Source organism: Brachyhypopomus gauderio, chromosome 8 (assembly GCF_052324685.1).
Source record: "Brachyhypopomus gauderio isolate BG-103 chromosome 8, BGAUD_0.2, whole genome shotgun sequence".
NCBI lineage: Eukaryota > Metazoa > Chordata > Actinopteri > Gymnotiformes > Hypopomidae > Brachyhypopomus > Brachyhypopomus gauderio.
In genome coordinates, this window is record NC_135218.1 from 20,197,348 (window position 1) to 20,218,053 (window position 20,706).

At 42.1% G+C, this 20,706-nt stretch overlaps 1 protein-coding gene across 11 annotated transcripts in view; it reads right to left on the reverse strand.

Moving 5' to 3' along the window:
* Positions 1-483: 483 nt before the first annotated feature.
* The window catches only part of cep170ab (centrosomal protein 170Ab), a 43,514-nt gene continuing 23,291 nt past the window's right edge, over positions 484-20,706 (reverse strand). For 10 of the 11 annotated variants that reach the window (XM_077015229.1, XM_077015230.1, XM_077015236.1 and 7 more), the window contains 9 exons: positions 16,506-16,641; positions 15,003-16,388; positions 14,679-14,922; positions 8,449-8,554; positions 7,847-7,981; positions 6,937-7,025; positions 6,358-6,451; positions 5,408-5,459; positions 484-3,022 (listed from right to left, as the gene is read on the reverse strand). In XM_077015229.1, coding sequence (XP_076871344.1) covers positions 2,826-3,022; positions 5,408-5,459; positions 6,358-6,451; positions 6,937-7,025; positions 7,847-7,981; positions 8,449-8,554; positions 14,679-14,922; positions 15,003-16,388; positions 16,506-16,641 — 2,439 coding nt within the window. In that variant the 3' untranslated portion in view covers positions 484-2,825. The remainder of the gene's footprint in view (positions 3,023-5,407; positions 5,460-6,357; positions 6,452-6,936; positions 7,026-7,846; positions 7,982-8,448; positions 8,555-14,678; positions 14,923-15,002; positions 16,389-16,505; positions 16,642-20,706) is intronic. The other variant, XM_077015235.1, reaches the window with a different exon arrangement.

Below are 20,706 nucleotides of genomic sequence, written 5' to 3' on the forward strand. Positions count from 1 at the left end.
GGCTAATAAGAGTAAGTTGACAATGAGTTACTGTATATGTTCTCTATTAATTGTTGTTATGGTGACTGGGCCAGAGGAGGATGGGTATCCCCCCCCAAAGTCATGGTTCCTCTCAAGGTTTCTTCCTCTTGCTCTTAGAGAGTTTTTCCTTGCCACTGTTGCCCTTGGCTTGCTCACTTGGGGCTTGGACTCAGACACTTGTAAAGCTGCTTTGTACAACTGTTGTAAAAAGCGCTATATAAATAAAATTTGATTTTTTTTGAGATAGCACAACTTTTGAATCTGACAAGACATTTTATTACAATACAATTTAATTCATTTAAATTACAATTTGGACATATTTGACATTTGATTAGGTGTTTATGTACTGCCTAAATCAGGCTGGAATTTTGTTTTATGATATGGCATCAAATGAATATACATTTTCATGCTTTTTATTTGTAAAGCAAATGGTTACTTGTACTTCAAATAGTTATTATTTTTAAGTAATAATACTTTTAGTTGTTTATGGTTAATCTACTGAAAATTCAAGTAATGTCAATCTGTTGTTATTCCAGCAGCTCCTGATAGAGAAACATACCACCTAAAAGAAATTAAGTTTGCATACTGCAATACCATAATGCATATTGCTTTTACCACACAGGACAGCTATTGGCAGAAAAGGTCTTATTTATAATAATTTTATTTTACAATCTTGATAAATGTTTCACATTTTTGTAGACATTAGTGTCATGATGCAGGCATATATTATAAGCACAAAACATTATGTTCCCAAATTTACACAGTGGGCTGAATATATGACAAAGAAGAGGGTAACTGTCTGACAATGTTTCTAATGACACTTGTTTTTTTTTTTTTTTGTTTTTTTTTTTTTGATCTACACAAATGCCCTTCCTGACAATCATTAAGGTTAATACAACAAAAAGCAGCTAGTAAAAATATTGGACATATTGAAGATAATAATGAAAATCAGTTCAAATGGATACATCTCAAGATTTTTGGTTCCATCTTAAAATGGCAACATTTTATTAACAAAATTATTCTGAAGTCTGAATGTTACGAAATGACCAAACATCAAGTAACATTATATTGTAAATGAGGTCTCTAATCTCAATATATTTAAATTAAGATTGAATGAATTAATAATGAATGAATATTATAATCATCTCAATTTCTGTCAACACTTAATAATGGAAAATTTGTAAACAACAAACTGACAAGAATAGGTCAATTCAAGGCTATCACATAACATGAAGCACTCAATATACCAGTTTTCTTATTTTCTACTGTACATACAGTGGCTAAAATATAAGCATACAAGTGATCTAACCACAGGCAAGCAGCAACATTATCAGTTGAATATCTCAGAAAATGCATAATGCTCTCTAAAGACACACTCCAGCAATAAACTTAAAAATGTACTGTAGATCAAAATCAAAGTCTTAGTAATTACTAAACAAGATTTGAAAATAATCACAATACCAGATTTGTTAATACTAATATTTGACCCTGGGTCTAAATTTTTCAGTTAAAACAGATGTTAGGATAACATTTTCCCAACTGCCCCTATCACCACTGAGACAACCTTGGTACCTTCTGTTCTTTCCCTGCTATTTCCTTTCTCTGGTACTTTTGGATGTTTCCACCACATCTATCACTCCTGCTGTTTTCTGCATCCACCGTCATAATGTTTGATTGGCTGTTCTCTCTGCAGTTCTTCTTGGAGGTGTGTAGCTGTTCATGCATGTCTTCCTGTATATGAGCATTGAATTTGTTTCTCAGGGTAAACCTTTCCAGCATCCTACAAGCAGGGCTTATGCGTTTATGGCTATTTTATTACATCATGTTCCTATGTGTTTGGAGAACCCCCAGATGTGTTTAGTTTTATGTTTGGTATTAAACACTGTAATGTCAGGGCTGGCTCCAGGGTCGTTCCACCTACCTCCACTCGAGGGAGCCCACGAGCCAGCTCCCGGCAGCTCAATCGCAATCAGCAGTTCTCTTACATAAGGAAGGCAGTTGCAGCGTCTCACTGCTAAGTTGTTCGTAGCCCATGCTATGAGCGTGCAGCCAGTCTCTCTCTCTCCCTCTCTCAGTTGGCATCGTGTGGTGTTCCAACGGTTTCTCAAGTCGGCATCGTGTTGCCTCTGGTGTTTCATCACCACGTTTATCTCCCGTTTCTGGTTTTCTCCATTTGGAGACGTTATCCTGTCCCTTCTCCTTCGAGTGTTCTTACTCCTGCGCCTTTCTCTGGCCATTCTCAAGTCTGCTCCTGAATCTGGATCTGTACCCACTCTTAATGCTGGTCTTAATGTTTTTATCAGGGAGGGGCTTTATGTACTTGTACATATATTTGTTGTCCTAGTGATGGTATGAACTTTTGGGGCTATGACCACAAAGTTGGTTAAATGCCTCCAACAGATCTGATGCATGATCATATCAGTCTTGGTTCAAAATAAAGGCAGTTCTAGGAACAATAAATATATTGTGCCAAACCTTCAGTCTCCCAGGTCTCTGGTCGAAGGCTTAAGTGCAATGAAAAAGAAGAGCGTTCAATGGAAGGGTGACAAAAATGTTTGGGTCAGAGTAATACATTTTACAAAACAAGTGTGAATATAAGGCAACATTGCTGCTTTTTTATCATTACTTCTAAATCAGAAAATTTCCTTGTCACAGGGATTTGCAATCTTTGCCAGCCTTACAACATAACACAAACTTCACACACACACACACGCAGACACATATGCAGTTTTGATTCAGATTATATTAATCCATCCAGATTCATTTGTCTTCTGTTTGTAAAATAATTGATTTAATGATTTTTTTCAAAGGTCTTGGTCAGTCCCCTTTGAAGGTAGTAAGTGCAGTAGTTGGGCACTGGCTGTTCCCTCCACAGCTTGGTGGACTCCAGTTGAGCTCTGTGCGCTAGGACTCACCCTATTCTCAGCTGTGAGTGGATTGGTAATGTCCAAACTAGTCAGGGCATCCAGAGTTCCATCAGGATCCACCATAATGTCAATGACTGTGAAAACAAAAAGCTAGTTATTAAAATTAGAATTAATTAGATTAATTAGTATTCATGAATTCGGACAGTTCAGGAGAGTAGGCGACTCTGCACCAGAGTGGCTACAGCTAGGCCTCCTGAATGACAGAGTGGCTACAGCTAGGCCTCCTGAATGACAGAGTGGCTAAAGCTAGGCCTCCTGAACGACAGAGCGGCTACAGCTAGGCCTCCTGAATGACAGAGCGGCTACAGCTAGGCCTCCTGAATGACAGAGCAACTACAGCTAGGCCTCCTGAATGACAGAGTGGCTAAAGCTAGGCCTCCTGAATGACAGAGCAACTACAGCTAGGCCTCCTGAATGACAGAGCGACTACAGCTAGACCTCCTGAATGACAGAGAGCAACTACAGAATGACAGAGACCAAGGTGCTTGGAATCATTTCATTTCATTTGTTGTGGACAAAAATAACACATGGCCATGGGCTGGTAGCAAATGATAGCTGTATTGAATACATAAGTAGCTGGAGTGGAAGTCAAATTTCTGAGGAAACCCCTACCAAACTTGGGATGCAGCCTGGGCAGATGGCTGCCTTCTAGTTCTACCTCAACATTTCCCATTGTTTACCTTCTTGCCGTTCTGGGCTGCATTACATTGCATTGCAGTTTTTTGCAGCTGCTAAGACACAAAAAGTGGTCCTTATAGCACAATTTCTGAAACAACTAACCCATGTAGCCTATATATTGACCGGGTGCACTAAACCTTAAGCACATTCTCTGCCTTACACTCATTTAGAAATTCTAAAACACACTTTTTGCAAAACTTTAAACACAGTTCACATAAGACACAATATTCAAAACTGAAAACCATGTGTTTCTTTTGAAAATCACTGCCACGCAACTGCTACACTCACCTACCAAAATTCCAGTCCTCACAAAAACCCAGTCCTCACAGGTTACACAACACTTCTAGCTAATTTCTACAAATCTTTAGACATCAAAGCCTAATCCCTATAAAGATGCCACAAGTTGCAACTTGCAAGTTGCACAAGTGTGCACATCACTGGAGTTCAATATTGCATAGAGATGACGATGAAGAGTATGAGAATGAGGAAGAGGATGAGCAACCATAATGGATGAGATCAGAACCACTCTGGTTGACCATGTGGTCAAGTATGCGTTGGGTTTTCTGGAGGCAAAGGGTCCAACCTTATCTGTGCTGCTACACTGTAGCATCATCCAGACATTTCAAAATGAGAATAGATAAGTAGACCTATCCTTTATACATACTACATCATGTACTAGACTACCCCTTGGTGGGTGGCTATCCACCCTAGAACAGAAAGAGACCATCATCAATATGGTCAGAGCCAACAACTGTGTACGTTTCCGACAACTTCAATAGTACATCATTACTGACAACGTCACCATCAGCAACATCCATTCAGTGTGTCTATCCGGACTGGGCCAGTGACAGTGTGAAACAACTGTGCTATGAATTTGCCATCATCATCATGCCACTCTTGGTCCCTACAAACACTGTGCACATCATCACCTTTTTCAACACAGAGCACAACATACTCATTCTCCATCACCAGAAGGATGAACCAGAACAGTCCAGGTTTGTTGTCGTCTGGGACAACATAAGTTTGCACCAGGCTGCTCAAGTACAACCTGGTTCACTGAAGAGCCACGATTTGTTGTGCTTCACCTCCACCAAACTCTCCATTGCTGTTGAGTTCTTTTTGGCATGGAGGTGGTCGCCAACCCCACCAGTACAAATACATTCAGCAGGTGATAAGAGGAAGCTTGAGGTTATTTTGTCTTTTTTTTCTTTTTTTTTGTTCACGTGTATATACAGTATATACAACATGTGTTGATGTAGTGTTCATGCAAAACCAAAAACAACCTTCCCCTTGTAATGGCATTTTACTTTATGGTGTAAATGTACTGAATATGCAGAAATAACCTCAAGATTTGTGAATATTCATGTATATGTGAGACCTCTGACAGACCTTCACAGCAGACTACAAACTAAACACTCAAACACATGGTAGTAGTGTTTTCCATTTGTCACTTCAGTATAGTCACATATATGAAAGGCTAATCATGTGATATTTGTGTGTAGCATTTAGATGCAAAAATATGGTTGGTTTTGGTTGAAGTGTGTGCTTTTTCCACAAGTGTGAGATGTTTTGCCTGTTGTGTGTGTAGCATTGGCTGATGTGTGTTAAGTTTAGACAAAAGAGCCATAGATTCAAAAATTGGGTCTTAACGTCTCCAAAAACTATAATACTAATTTCCATTCCTGATGAACAAAATACACATTTGATTGCCTGAACTCTCTGCTTGTTTGTCACTTTATCACTTCACAAATGCCATACATAGTATTCATCATCTTGCTTACCCAACAGCTGTCTTTCAACTTTTTTCAGGTCTTGGAGGATAGATTTGATTTCCTGCCAAGATACATAGAGAAATTAAATGAGCAAAGGGAAAACAGGAAAAAAGGTAACAAAAAAAAAACAAAGAAAAAAGAAAATAGGCAAACATCAGAAGCAGAATATACAGTTCCAGAATCTGATCTAATGAATCAAATTCTGCTTTTTTTTCCTTTTGGTTGTGGTCAAACCATAAAGGGGTTTGACAGAGAAAAAATGAACAAACAGAAAATGAGAGAACGAGCCAACATATTTTTACTCCATCTGTGATGCTATAGTCTAAGACCACCCTGTCTCCTCTTTTCTGGTTCTGTTTGTTTTCCTGTCAGTCATGGGCTCTTGTTACTTCTTACTCCTTGAAGGAGTTTCCGGACTTCCTGTCCTAATATAGTGCCATTAGGCAATAAGGTGATAATAGATTGTGATTTTAAGAACCACTTTGGAAATGAGCATGATTCTTTTAAAAATTTCAAGCTAATTTTCAAGCTATTCTTGATTCAATGGGTATCAGAATGTGGTGGGTCCTACGCATAATTATAACCATACTTTAGACTGGGTCTTATCGTTTGGTATTAGGGAAGAGCTAAGCATATTGCTATAGGCATACAAAGTCTTGTTTTCATCTACCACTTGTTTATCTGTCATAATGGTCACCGGTGCAGGAAGTCCTTAAGGCACACTTTCCTAGCAGATAGTTACTGTAAAGTTACTGTCTACTCTCTCAGATACTAGAGTTACTGTGGCTATGATGTGGAGCTACAGAAAGATGGCACATGTCTCCATTGCATTCTTGAAAGAGCTCACTGCCAAACTAGCTTCAATTGACAATACAGGAAGTGCAACATCATATTACTGGACACCTGTATCTCAGTCTCACTATGAGAGAGGGATTTGAAAAAAAACATGTCTAACTTACTTGGTTTGAGGTCTTGAGGATTGGCACCTCATTTTCGGCTTGGAGTTTGCTCTCAAGTTCCTCCCACTTTTTGTCCTTATCTTTGAACAAAATTCTGTGGAAACATGTCAGGAATATCATAAATAATTACTAGAACACTAAAATTGAAGTTAAAAACTAATGGTGAAAGGTCATCGCGAGGATATGCATGACTAACAACAAATGATTCATTTAATAATGTTTTTTATACAATCGGTTATATTGTATTGCTGTATGCATTACTACAGCTTCAAAATGTTACTAGGAAGCACTTTAAGTCACGTAGTCTTTTAAGCAAGTGGCTACAATAGGCCTCACCATTACATATCCAACATTAAAAGTGAACACACAAAATCCTTCCAGAGAAAAATTGATATGATTTTCTGAGTGGGCCTATATAATGGATATGAAGACAGACAAAATTCACTCTCACTTTTTAAAAATAAATGTAAACATTACAAAAAGATATAGCTTAGATTTAGGTTAAAATATTGTGCCCATATAAAACACCAAACAGGTTACATTAAATGAGCTACATTGAGAGAATAGGAATAAACCTACCTGATTTTCCTGACTGTCTTATCTACTCCTTGCTTGATTTTAGCTGAGAGTTGAGACACAGATGTCAATAGCAAACTGTCTAGCACATTCTGTGCAAGAGAAAGAAGCAGATACAAAGTTGTCCAAGAATAACATCTTATAGTATAGACAAAACAGAATGTTGCACTGTACATTCACTTACAATTAAAGAAAAAGGCATTCATGGTGTAGAAAACATAATCTAGTGGGAATGAGCGGCACAAGCATGCTGACACAGCAGAACATAATTTTATGTTTATGTTCTCCATGGTTATGCAAAATCTCCCGCTCTGCTAATCAACTCTGCCTGGGACACAAGGGTTTCCTCCGATTCCTCCAGCCTGGCTCCTCCCCTGGCAATTTAGACAAAGAAGAAGAAACAGGAGAAGACAGCAGAGACTGTCCTCCTGCACATCCTGGTTATTGGTTCGGGGTTTGTCCATTAGGGGGTGGATTCCTCACCGGAGCCAGAATAGAACCAGCCAGGACTGGAATCATCAGACACACAGATGGTTACTCTGAGGAGGACCCAAACCATCCCTGGGACCCTGAGCCCTGGGACTTCAGAGAAGGGAGCTCCCCCGAGGCCTCCTTTAGGCCTCTCTTTGACCTACTCTTTGAGTAGTTAGAGGGCTCAGAGGACCAAGGTGCACTGCTCCAGGAGTTGTGCTTGTTGCTCTGAGTCGGAGAGGGCCTATGACTACTACGACTTGGAGATGGGTATGGAGAGGGTCCAGCGCAGGCTCCTTGCTCTTAAGTTACATTACTGTGAATCAAATGCTAGAGCAAATATAAACTTTAAAAACGTATAAAAAGTATTGCAAATTTCGTGTTTCATGGCATATACATATAACCCCAATTTATTATAGTGGATCTTGTATAGAAAGCCCACCTCATCCTTGTTCCAGGTCCGACGGCGAATGGCTGGGGACTGTTGGTTGCTGGTGCTGCAAGGTCTCATTTCCACAGCCTTGTTGTCAATATCTAGAACATTTTCCAGCCTGTCTACAAGCACTCGCTCTTCAACCTCATAGATACACAGGATAAGGTTTAAGATGGTTAATTATTATACTTGGCATTTTTGTTTTTAGCATTTATATAAAACAACAGTATCAGGACAACATACTTGAAAGCTGAAAATATTTTTTAGTTTTTGTGAACAATGTTACTAAGCACTTACTGTCTAGGGCATCTATAGTCTATTTAGAAACTAATCTTAAAAAAAAATGTTGTCATTTATTATTTGATGTTTAATTTCTGCTATGAAATTTTATTACTTTGTGATATTGTTCAGATCATGCTATATTTAATACATTCAATATTTTAGTGACTTAGTATATTAAAGTACGATAAATGTGAAAATATTTGATATTTTGTGCATGTTTATTTCTGTAGACACAAAATTCTCCATGTGATATTGTATAAAGTGTTCTTGTTGGAATACATAGAACTGGCAAAACTGTTTCATTTTCTGGTATGTATTCAATTGCTTACCGAAGCAGAAGGTGCAGAAGAAGGACTGACTGAGTCGATTTCTCCAGCTACATCATGTATTTCCTGTGCCAACATGGCTAGATCTTTAGCCAGGTCCTGACTGATTCTGGAAAAGGCAATTTATTCTAACTAAACATCTATTGTGAGGGAATTTGACATTTGGAAAAATGTAAAACATAATTATCAAAAAACATAGCACATAGTTTAGACAAACAACAGTCTGCCATGTTGTTAAATTATTATCTAGCTTTATGGAACATCTTGATGATATACTGTATAGTTTCAGATATTGCTCAAATATATGACAGTATAATGATGGCAGAGGATTAATTTTAAAGGTGGAACAACAAAGAATTCCCAAGTTAGGAACTGTGTAACAATACTACTGTATTTTTTATTTTATTTATTTGACAGACAAATAATGTTACGTCATTGTATTTAACATTTTAACAATTAACAAGCAAAATAATACAATTTCTAACCTAACATGATACTAGGAAGAGGCCTCCAATATAACAACCTTAACATTAGACTACTGGCTGCTCTGAATTTCCTTATAAGCTTCTGCAAGCTACTACAATGCTACAGTCCACATTTTTACCAAGAGCGCACATTAACCTTGGCATTTCTATTAACTTTGTAGCTCACTAGAAAGTCTTGCAATGTAAAGCTTATTTAGCTAGCTTATTTAAAACACTATTGTTAATAATTTCGTTATTATTAAGGCTTACTGTTTAAGATGTGGCTTACTGTATGAATCCCCAGAGTCACTTGATGTGACGCTGGACGCAGGGTGACGGACGAGGCACGAGTCCGATGGTTTTCTACCAACGTCACTTTTATTCAGTGTACAAATAGCGCAGACAGCGCATGTAAAACACTTATACATTGACATATACGACTCCGACAAAGACAAGCACGGGACACTGCGCGAACGCACATTAAATAGACAGATCACATAAGTCCCGAGTGATCACGAGACGAGCCACAGGTGAGACCGATGAATACATTCAGACACATCCACACCCACGAAGATCCACAGACGCAGACGTCTAGATGTAGAAGACACAAACATACGCCCAAAGGGAAGGGGGTCAAGGGCTGTAACGTGACAGAGCCCCCCATCAAGGGCACAACCACTCCTCGGGTGCCAACAGAACTGAATGCCCCAAACCCACACCAATGTGCGGATCCGGAGCCCTCAGTCCTGCGTCTGGGAGATGACCGCCCTCGGTGGAGAGCCTGCCACAAACAGCCTAAAACACCCTCCCTGGGAAGACAGGGGAAAACACGTTAACATTGATGGACAGTGGTACAAAAGGGAAAAGGGGATTCAGGAGAAACACAGGTATGGACACAAACACAGGCACAGACACACACACAAACGGAGCCAGGCTTTGCGCCTGTAAGTGTGCTGTCAGGAGGGGAAGCCCTCCCAGAGCTGCAGGTGCTGCCGTAACCGGTCCTCCTCCCGCCCTTGCCGCAAACCCTTTACTGGGTGCAGCGCGGCTGGCGGAGTCGCTGGCAGCCTTCTTGGTGGGCGCGCGACCAGTCTCTCTGGCAGCCCCCGAGGGGCGCACAGCAGGATAAGCCTGCTGACGCTCACTCTCCCCTCTCCGAGGACCCCACAGGGGAACTCCACCTCCCCCTGGTGATCGCTCCCCTGATCTGGTCTTCTGAGCGGTAGTTTCTACCTCCATCTCCTCTGCCTCGCCACCTGAGCGCCAGATCATTGGCTCAACTGGGGTCTCAGCCCAGGAACAGTCCATTGGGCTCCCCTCAGAGGGAAAGGGAGAAACACCCTCCCTCGGACTTCTCCTCCCTCTCACGGTCTCACGGAGTAATCCGAGGGGGGCGGGCTCAAGTCCTCATCCTCCATATACAGCTCACTGTCTGAGTACTCTGAGGGATCGGAGCACTCTGACGGAGGAGGGATCGCATCCTCTCCCTCTCGCTCGGTAGGAGCCGAGTACAGGGATGGAGGAGGGCTTTCTTCTTCTTCCTTTGCGTCTTCCTCCTCTAACGCCTCTCCCTTGAACTCGCTCTCGGGGGTCTTCTCCATTGTACAGAGCTTCACGGAGCCTACTCTCAAGGGCGAGGAGTCTCTTTTGGGAGAGCGGTGACTCTCCTCCCATATTCTCACCACGGCTTGGCGGAAATAGTCTGCCATCATCGCCACCTTGGTGTCTCAGGCTTGGAGCAGCAGGTGTGCACACACAGGATCCTGATGCTTGACAGAAACTAGGGCTACGCGATGAGGTGCAGGGGAAGAAGCATGGTATTGCCCACTGGGCCTCTTTCCCTTCTTGGCGTTGGTCGTGTATCCTGGCATACTTGGTCGGCTCGTCTTTCTGTGACGCTGGGCGCAGGGAAACGGACGAGGCACGAGTCCGATGGTTTTCTACCAACGTCACTTTTATTCAATGTACAAATAGTGTAGACAGCACACGTAAAACACTTACACATTGACATATACGATTCTGACAAAGACGAGCACGGGACACTGCGTGAACGCACATTAAATAGACAGATCACGTAAGCCCCGAGTGATCATGAGATGAGCCATGTCAGGGGCTGTACCGTGACACTTGATCAATATGTGTCAAGAAGATCAATAAGATTCAGGGCCAGTCGTGAAAACAATGGAAATAGGCACACCAAAGGAGTGAAAAATGGAGTAAGAGGTCCTTTATTAAAACAATGGACCTGCCATAACTCTGCCTACCGGTTTTGGTGACCAATTCACCTTCAACAGGGCAATAAACTCATGGCACATAAAAATACACAAAGCTTATAAGGCGTTTTCTATGTGGGGCAGACCAGAAGACGGCTACGCGATCGTTTATGGGGCCACAAGTATGCAATAAGAAAAAAGAATAAGGATTACAGCATGGCCAAACACCTCTCTCTCGCCCCAGAAGGAACCACTCATGCCATCAGTGTCATTGGTATTGAACAGGTGGTCCCCCTAACTAGAGGAGGGGACCGACCTAAAAAATTGACACAACAAGAAACCAGATGGATTATCAGACTTCAAGCTGACAAATATCCTGGCCTCAATGATGAGGTAGATTTCAAGTGTTTCCTGTAAATTGTTAATTACTGGGTGTTTTTTCAGCATTTCATCTGTATTGATTTTGGCGTGGACTAGTCTCTCCCCCACCTGTATCAGATGGTACGGTCCCAGGAGGAAGGTGTCCTCGGATTGGATATGACATTTGACATCATCACCCTATCTGTGCCTTATAAGCTTTGTGTATTTTTATGTGCCATGAGTTTATTGCCCTGTTGAAGGTGAATTGTTCACCAAAACCGGTAGGCAGAGTTATGGCAGGTCCATCGTTTTAATAAAGGACCTCTTACTCCATTTTTCACTCCTTTGGTGTGTTGCCTGTTTCCATTGTTTTCACGACTGACCCTGATGTCTACAGAGCACCACCGACACAACATTTCTTTGATTATCTCTAGCACCTGAGCACCTAACCAACTGTCTTGCTGAAGATTCAGGGCCAATTTGCCTTGAGTATTGTCACGGTACATGAAATGTATATACTAAATTTACATTACACCCACACACACACATACAGTTGTGATCAAATTTATTCAACCCCCAATGCTGCGAAGGGTTTTATGGAATTCAGTGCACATTTGTAATTGTGTTCATAATGAAATCTTACAAGGACTTGTTAAAGAACTAAATGCAACTAAGATAGCATCAATTTTTTTTGTCATAAAGTATTAAATGGCCTTTTTGTGATTTCTTCATTGACACAATTATTCAACCCCTTTACGACTACCACTCCTAAGAACAGAGGTTCATTCCAGTGTTTTCCATCAGGTATTGAAAACATCTGTGGATGTCAACGAGCAGCAATCAAGCATGATAAGCACCAATTAGGCAGATTTAAAAGGACTGTGATACTCAGCTCCTTCTAGACATCTACTGGTGTGTTTCCAAGCATGGTGAAGGCAAGAGAATGGTCCCAGAAGACAAGAGAAGAGGTTATTGCTCTTCACAAGAATGGCAATGGATATAAAAAGATTGCGAAGTTGTTAAATATTCCAAGAGACACTATCGGAAGTATCATTCGCAAGTTCAAGTTAAAGGGCACAGTGGAAACGTTACCTGGTCGTGGCAGAAAGAAGATCCTGACCGCGACTGCTGTGCGCTACCTGAAGCGTAATGTGGAGAAAAATCCCCGCGTGACTGCTAAGGAACTGAAAAAAGACCTGTCAGATGTGGGCACTGAAGTTTCAGCTCAGACAATAAGGTGCGCACTGCATAACGAAGACCTCCATGCCAGAACGCCCAGACGCACCCCCTTGCTGACTCCAAAGAACAAGAAAAGTCGACTGCAGTATGCCAAAAGTCATGTGGACAAGCCACAAAGGTTTTGGAACAGTGTACTGTGGTCAGATGAAACTAAATTAGAACTGTTTGGGCCAATGGACCAGTGCTATGTTTGGAGGAGGAAGAACCAGGCTTATGAACAAAAGAACACCTTGTCTACTGTGAAGCACGGCAGGGGGTCAATTATGCTTTGGGGCTGTTTTGCTTCTAATGGTACAGGAAAGCTTCAACGTGTGCAGGGTACCATGAATTCCCTTCAGTACCAGGAGATCTTGGAGGAAAATGTGATGGAGTCAGTCACAAACCTGCGGCTTGGGAGACGTTGGACCTTCCAACAGGACAATGATCCGAAGCACACATCCAAGTCCACTAGAGCATGGTTGAACATGAAAGGCTGGAACATTCTAGAGTGGCCATCGCAATCACCAGACTTAAATCCAATTGAGAACCTCTGGTGGGACCTAAAGAAGGCAGTTGCAGTGCGCAAGCCTAAGAATGTGACTGAACTGGAGGCTTTTGCCCATGAAGAATGGGCTAAGATACCCATAGGTCGCTGCAAGACACTTGTGTCAAGCTATGCTTCACGCTTGAAAGCTGTCATAACTGGAAAAGGATGTTGTACTAAGTACTAAAAAATAATGTCACTAGGGGGTTGAATAAAACTGATAATGATGTGAGCACAGTAAAGACATTTGTGGTTATTCCATCATAAATATTATGTTATGTTTGTCTAATTTATAAGTGCCTCTTTGATATAATTGTAAATAAGATGACTGAAATGATCAAAATCAATGTCAAACTGGCCAAAACACTTTATTTCAGTGGGGGTTGAATAAATTTGATCACAACTGTAAACACATGCTCAAAATAAAGGGAAAACTTAATGTAACTCCAAGTCAACCACACTTCTTTGAAACCAACTTGTTCAATTAGAAATCAACACAGTGAATATAAAACATGTTTTCAGTTATTTCACCTATTTTTTGTTAAATACCTGTTTTCTCTTGAGGCTGCGAATTGGCTTAATTTTTTCATACGTGTTCCACCCATGACATATTTTATAGACATAACTTTAGCATAAATTTTTGTATAAATTGTTAAAAAATAACCCCAAAGTTATATTGGGGTAATAACTATCACATTTAGAAATTTTTGATTTTATTGTTTAGTAAAATTTAATTCATGAACAATTACAATGTCACGGTACGGCGGCCCCCTACTGGTCGCCCCCGTCTACAGCAGCAGCTTGTCCTGTGGGTGTGGTGTTGTGTTCGTCCCTCAGGTGGGCCGTTTGTTCGTCTATATATGTCTTGTCTTTGTACCAGTTGACCGCTGGTTATTATATCCTTAATTCGGATCAGTTCACAGGTTTTGGTTTGCGCACTTAACATATTAAACCATCCTATTTCCCTGAGACTTGGCGTGATCGCTTCCATTTATTTTCGCTCACCCTACCCGTCACATACAATTTGATAGTATAGTTTACTAATTTTATTATAGGATTACTAAAACTACAATTCATGTATTACTATTTACTAACAATCAAGAAAATTGTGACTAAACAGGTTATTCTATAATATTTGTAAAGTGCTTTGGATTCAAATGCAATATATGTCTATATTGTGTCAGTATTTATCATTAAAATAACATGGCTGATATTTCTTACTTTGATAAATGTAGATTCTCCTTGAATGGGCTACAGAAGACGGTATGCTTATGATTATATTAGTGTTTCATTTTTTCATAAAGTATCTATTTATCACTTCAGTAATGGTCAATAACCATAAAAAATAATAGAAAAGATACAGATGCTGTAAACACAATTTAGGTTGAAAAACACTGGAGGGATCCTGGAAAAAATGTTTTTACAGCATTTTACCTTGCAATCTCCTCACTGTGGGCTGTCCAGTCCTTCATGTAGTCATCCTGTTCTCTACTGGACTGCTGTTTAGGCAAGGGTATTCCAACTGGATTTGGTGTGGCAGGTGCCAATCCACCCAGCTGGGTGGCAGATGCAGCCATCAGCCGTGGGCAGGTATTTTTAGTTGGGTGGCGGTTAGAGCCAAACTCATCCTCTGATGTGGACGCATAATCAATAGGCACACGCCGCCACCTTCCACCAGCTACAAGGAGATAAAACACTGAGTTAAGTGTACATTTAAATCTACATGCTACTTTAGATGCAACATGCTTGCTAACTTACCAACAGGGGTTTTGTGAACATGCAAATTTCCACCTGACTTATCAGGCAGTTTGGATGCGCTGTTGGCTCTAGCTCTTGACCCACTTATTGCTGTGGATTGGAGCCCAAATCGTAATGCACCATCTGAACCTGGGCGAGAGACAAGTGTCTTGGTCCGCTTTGACGTGGCCTCTGAGTCACTCCGTGCTGAAGGAGAGCTAACTCTTGGCTTCCGTGGCTGGGCCAGTGCCTCTATCCGAGAAAGAGTCCTGCGATTGGCTGAGGGTCTGGAGGCAGAACTCGCAGAAGATGCCTCAGAGGCTACAGACATCCGATCCATATCAGCAAGGTCTGCATCTGCACTGTCTCCTAGCCGAGCACGACGGAGTAGAGATGCACGAGTGGGCCTTGGCTGTGGCAGTGAAGCTGGTCTGGATGAAGAAAAAGCAGCAGCTGCTGTCTTTGTCTTTGCTCCTTTGGTTCTGCTACTTGTTGTTTCTGTTTTTAATCTGACAGGCTCTGCGGCTGGCAGATCTTTCACAAGAGAGACATTAACGTCATCATCTGTCAGGTCAAGAGACGTCCAAGTATGAGATTGTGAACGAACTTGTGCACAAGAATGAGACTTAAGTTTTGTGCCACTGGTGTTTTTGTTAGATATGCCACGAATTGGTCGACTGACTTTCTTCTTGCATCCAGCCTCTCCTCCCGCTTGACTCACAGTACTGGTGGTATCGATATCAGACTCTGGGGAGATTGAACCCTCTAGGGAATAGCTGGGTGGGTCTGCCAGGTCTGAAAGAGTGGTTTCCAGGAAAAGTGTCACAGCCTCTGAGTCTTTCAGCAAAATAGCAGGATCAATGTTCTCAGTGTTGCTGCCTATTTCCCTACTTTGGTTTGTTGTATGGAGATCATCAATGCAGGGGATGAGCTCCAGGGGGATATTGACATTGGTTCTCTCTACTGTGAAGCTTTCTTGCCTTATCAAGGGCTTTGCTGACTTCTCCTTTTCCTCTTTCCTACTTATCCGACTCCCACTTTCATTATTTTTTTCTACATTTCCAGGTCTTGTGCAGGGTATTTGTTGACAGATGTTATTCTCCTTCTCATGGCCTTTAGTTGTAGTTTGTTTGTTCATCCTAGTCTTACATAATGTTGATGGAGCAACACTTGTCACTCTTTGCCTAGTTCGATAAGTTTCATGGAGCATGCTTGCTTTCTCCTGTAGCTCTTGGGCCTGAGATGAGGGTGTGTTGTGTCTGTGCTTTGAGCACTCTTCTTCATTGGCCACTGTGTCCATTTTAGTGTTTTCTGAGAGAACCTGAAGGTGGGTTTTCTTTGGCTCTGACTGACATGAGGAACCAAAGGAATTGGTACCTCTTGTAATCCTTGTTTCACTGTTATTACCTGAGGAACCATAAAATAAAACTTTATTTTTGTTTTAAATAACAATTATCTTGTTTCTAGCAGTTTTTATACATTATTTTAAAATATGCAAACTATTGCACATTCAGAAAGGCAAACCTTTTTCATCAGCGGCAAACAGAGTAGATTCCCCCCCAGATCCCTCAGGGTCTGTCCGTATTTGACTTGCAGCTAGACTGGCCCATTGCGAGACCCACCTTGGACCTCCTACCACAACTAGATCATCAGGCAACACCTAATGGGAAGATCAGTATATAAAAATTAGCTTTAAAAAATAATATGTGGACTTCTGGTTGGACAGCAATGGAGTGTGAAAAACTCCAAAGTCCTCAGGAGAGACACCCATGGCCACACCCAGACACACACACTCACAACAAACCACTCCCTCTTTCTGGCTTCTCTCCAGGTAATAGTCATAGTCATGTGTGAACAATTTCCATGTACCAGTGTCCAAATTAACTAAATACACCATTCTTAAGGAAGCCATTTGTCTCCCAATTTGGGAATTATTTGCCCCCTTGTAGACAACATTTTAAGAGACACTGTTGACAACTTCCAAAGTTGCATAATTGCAAATGGATCTCTTGCTTGTGAGAACTTAAAAAAACTTACTATGACCATTGGTCTATGGATTTCTATTTGTTGGTTTGATATTACAGATGTTATGTGAAGATGCAGCAAGATTCAGTGAAGGTAATAAATAATAATTGTCAACCAAAATGAGTTTTTTCCCTTTTGTTCTGAATAATTTGCCACATTGCTCTTTGGCAGAGGTGGGTAGAGTATTCAACAATTTTACTCAAGTAAAAGTACAGTTACTTGAACCAGATGTTACTCAAGTAAAAGTAAAAGTATGCATCCCAAAAAATTACTTGAGTAAAAGTAAAAAAGCACTTTGATTAAAAGCTACTCAAGTAGTGAGTAAATGCATGAGTACTATCTCGTGTCAGTAAATTACATCATGGGAAATTGAATTACGGAAAACAATGACTTTTAATGATAAAAATAATTTATTATAAATAAATATTATATATATAAATTATTTATTATAAATAATATGTATTTTTGTTTGTTCCTATTTATTAGGCCTGTGTAACTTTAATGTGTTCCACAAAGGCACTAACTGATGAGACTGTCAGCCAATACGTGTAGCTACAACTTGACACCAACTGAATCAATTTGTAGCAGACTTAATCATCCTATATTGCTAGTGTGTACAATCAGTGTGAGAACTGGTTTTTAGTATTGCACTGCGTTACATTTAATAATTACATCATACAAACGTTATGCCTCAGAGATATAGCATTACCAGGGCTCTCAAGTTTTGGATTCATGTCAGAGTGTGAGAGTTGTTGACGGGGGGTGGCGAACGTTAATTGTTGAGTGGGGGGGTGGCGAACGTAAGTTGTTGAGCGGGGTGGGGGTTTGTATATCGCGATCGATCGCCAGTGGAGGGCGACATAGATATGGATCGGAGGTAAATAAACTAGATTTTTTTTTCTCGCCGTGTGAAATCGGAAGTGTGGCGTGTGAGCGTGTGAAGACGGTCAAATGCGTGTGTCACACGCTCAATGCGTGAGACTTGAGAGCCCTGGCATTACACAAAATTATACATAAAGCAAACTTATTGCATTGTGTTTCCTCATATTTGAGTTCTTGTAGGCTGAAATGTCCACACGTTTGCAGACACAATTGGCAGCGCCAAGGTTGCAAACTCTCACGCATTGAGCGTGAGACACACGCATTTGACCGTCTTCACATGCTTACACGCCACACATCCGATTTCTCACGCCGAAAAAATTCTAGTTTATTTACCTCTGATCCACATCTATGATTCAATGAGTTACTAGTTCACTCTGGCGCCAACCACTGGCGATCGATCGATCGCGATATAATACTTAATTTGTGTCCATTTTACACCCCCCCCCCCCCCCCCCGTCAACAATTTACGTTCACCACCCAAACCCCCACCCCCACCCCGGTTTAAATCTCACTAAAAGTGATCTTGAAAACTTGGCAACCCTGCAGCGCATTATATAGCTGTCCTTTTGTCCTTTTACACGTTTGTAATGTAAACATTAGCTGTGAGGTCAGGGATGTTCGGGAGGTTTTTCTGTCACTTTCTTGCTACGGTGAAGAAAGTTTGCGTATGTGATCACGTGACTGACCGGCTTCATTTGATTGGTCACTCATACTCATACTCGGGTGACGAGACGTTGGTCAGTCTTCTCACTGAAAAGACGAATTATTTACAAAACGAAAGTAACGGTAGCGCGCGGCGAAAATCCGATTGTAACGGAGTAAAAGTCGCGTTTTTCTCACCACATATTTACTCAAGTAAAAGTAGAAGTCTTTCATATTAAAACTACTCCTACAAGTACATTTTTGTCCAAAAAGCTACTTGAGTAAATGTAACGGAGTAAATGTAATGCGTTCCTACCCAACTCTGCTCTTTGGAGATATGGGTAATGAAAGTTGTTTTGCTGCTAACACCAGAGGTGGGGACTCGAGTCACATGACTTGGACTCGAGTCAGACTCGAGTCATTAATATTAAGACTTTTGACTTGACTTGAAAAAATATTCAGAGACTTAGACTTGACTTGGACTTTTACACCAATTACTTGGGACTTGAATTGGACTTGAACCTGTTTACTTGCAAAGACTTGATTTTTTTTACCCCAAATCTAAATTTTAAAACGCATATTAATATTTATAAAGTGCGCCCCATTAATTTCATTTCCGTCCTTCTGACGCAGACCGGCTGTCACGTATGGCTACGCCCCCTCTCCCCGCTGTCACTCCAACGTCTCTGTTCCTCGTGGTTTTGTTATTCCCTGCCTGTTTATCCCGCCCAGCTCGTTGTCTCTGATTCCTCGTTGTTACCTCGCCCCTGTCGTCATTGTTTGCACCTGATCCTTGTTTGGTGTTCTGTGTATATATAATCCCTGAGTGTCCCTTGTCCCTTGTCGGTTGTTTTGGATGTTTGGATGTTCTCGTATTTTGATTGTTTGGATGTTCTCTGTTTCGTGTTGCCCTGCCTTGGTTCGTGTACTCTCTGTTCGTAATGCCCTTGTATCTGTCTAACCTTGATGGCCCTCCCGTTGCGACCCCTGCCTGTTACTACAACGACGATTATGGTATGTCCTGCAATAAATCTCGCTCTTCTCAGCGTTTGTGTCCGCCTCCGTGTTCTGCTCCGCGCAGAACGTTACATAACAACCGACCTTACGAGGACACAGCGAGAGAGCGAGACTCTGGTAAGTTCAATCGCTGTAATGAGATGTTGGCTGGTTTAATTCGGTTCGACTCTCCGGTATTACAGTGTGAACGAACCAGAGACAGGAATTCCCCTTGCGCTGTGGGTACAGGGGAGTCTCGTCGCTGTAAAAACAAGGCGAAATCACTTTCGGTTTCTAGATTTAGCGACGAGCTCCCTGATAAGCGCTACGTGTCTGCCCGACTCCACACACGCTACAGGGAGGAGCAACCTGTAGCGCGAGATTCGGGCAGATGGAATGAATGTGCAGACGAGCGTTGGCTTGGCTCTCGGTTGGCTTTCAAAAGCCATTGTGAGCTCCCGATACCTCCGACGAGGTGGAGTCACAATGAAAGCCACCGAGAAGCAGTTGTGTCTGTATGTTCTTCCAGGCGCAGACCAGACCGGGGAAGGAGGAAGACCACGCCCCCGGTCCAGAGCCCCGCTGCCACAACGCATGAGGTCGTCGCCTACCCTGAGGAGCTCCTCCCTCCTTTGATCCTGCCAGCCTCTCCCCTAGAGACGCCCAAGAATTTTTTGGGGGGGAGTAGTGGCCACTCAACCCAGGAGTGGCCGGCTCGGACCCCCGGTGATGTCAGTATGGAGGTCCCGCCCCCCGGTGACGTCAGTATGGCGGTCCCGCCCCCCGAGGACGTCAGCCCGGTGGTTCCGCCCCCGAGGACGTCAGCCCGGTGGTTCCGCCCCCCGAGGACGTCAGCCCGGTGGTTCCTGTCTCCGCGACAGGAGTGGCACGCTTTGAGGGGGGGTATTGTCACGTATGGCTACGCCCCCTCTCCCCGCTGTCACCCCCACGTCTCTGTTCCTCGTGGTTTTGTTATTCCCTGCCTGTTTATCCCGCCCAGCTCGTTGTCTCTGATTCCTCGTTGTTACCACGCCCCTGTCGTCATTGTTTGCACCTGATCCTTGTTTGGTGTTCTGTGTGTATATATAATCCCTGAGTGTCCCTTGTCGGTTGTTTTGGATGTTTGGATGTTCTGGTATTTTGATTGTTTGGATGTTCTCTGTTTCGTGTTGCCCTGCCT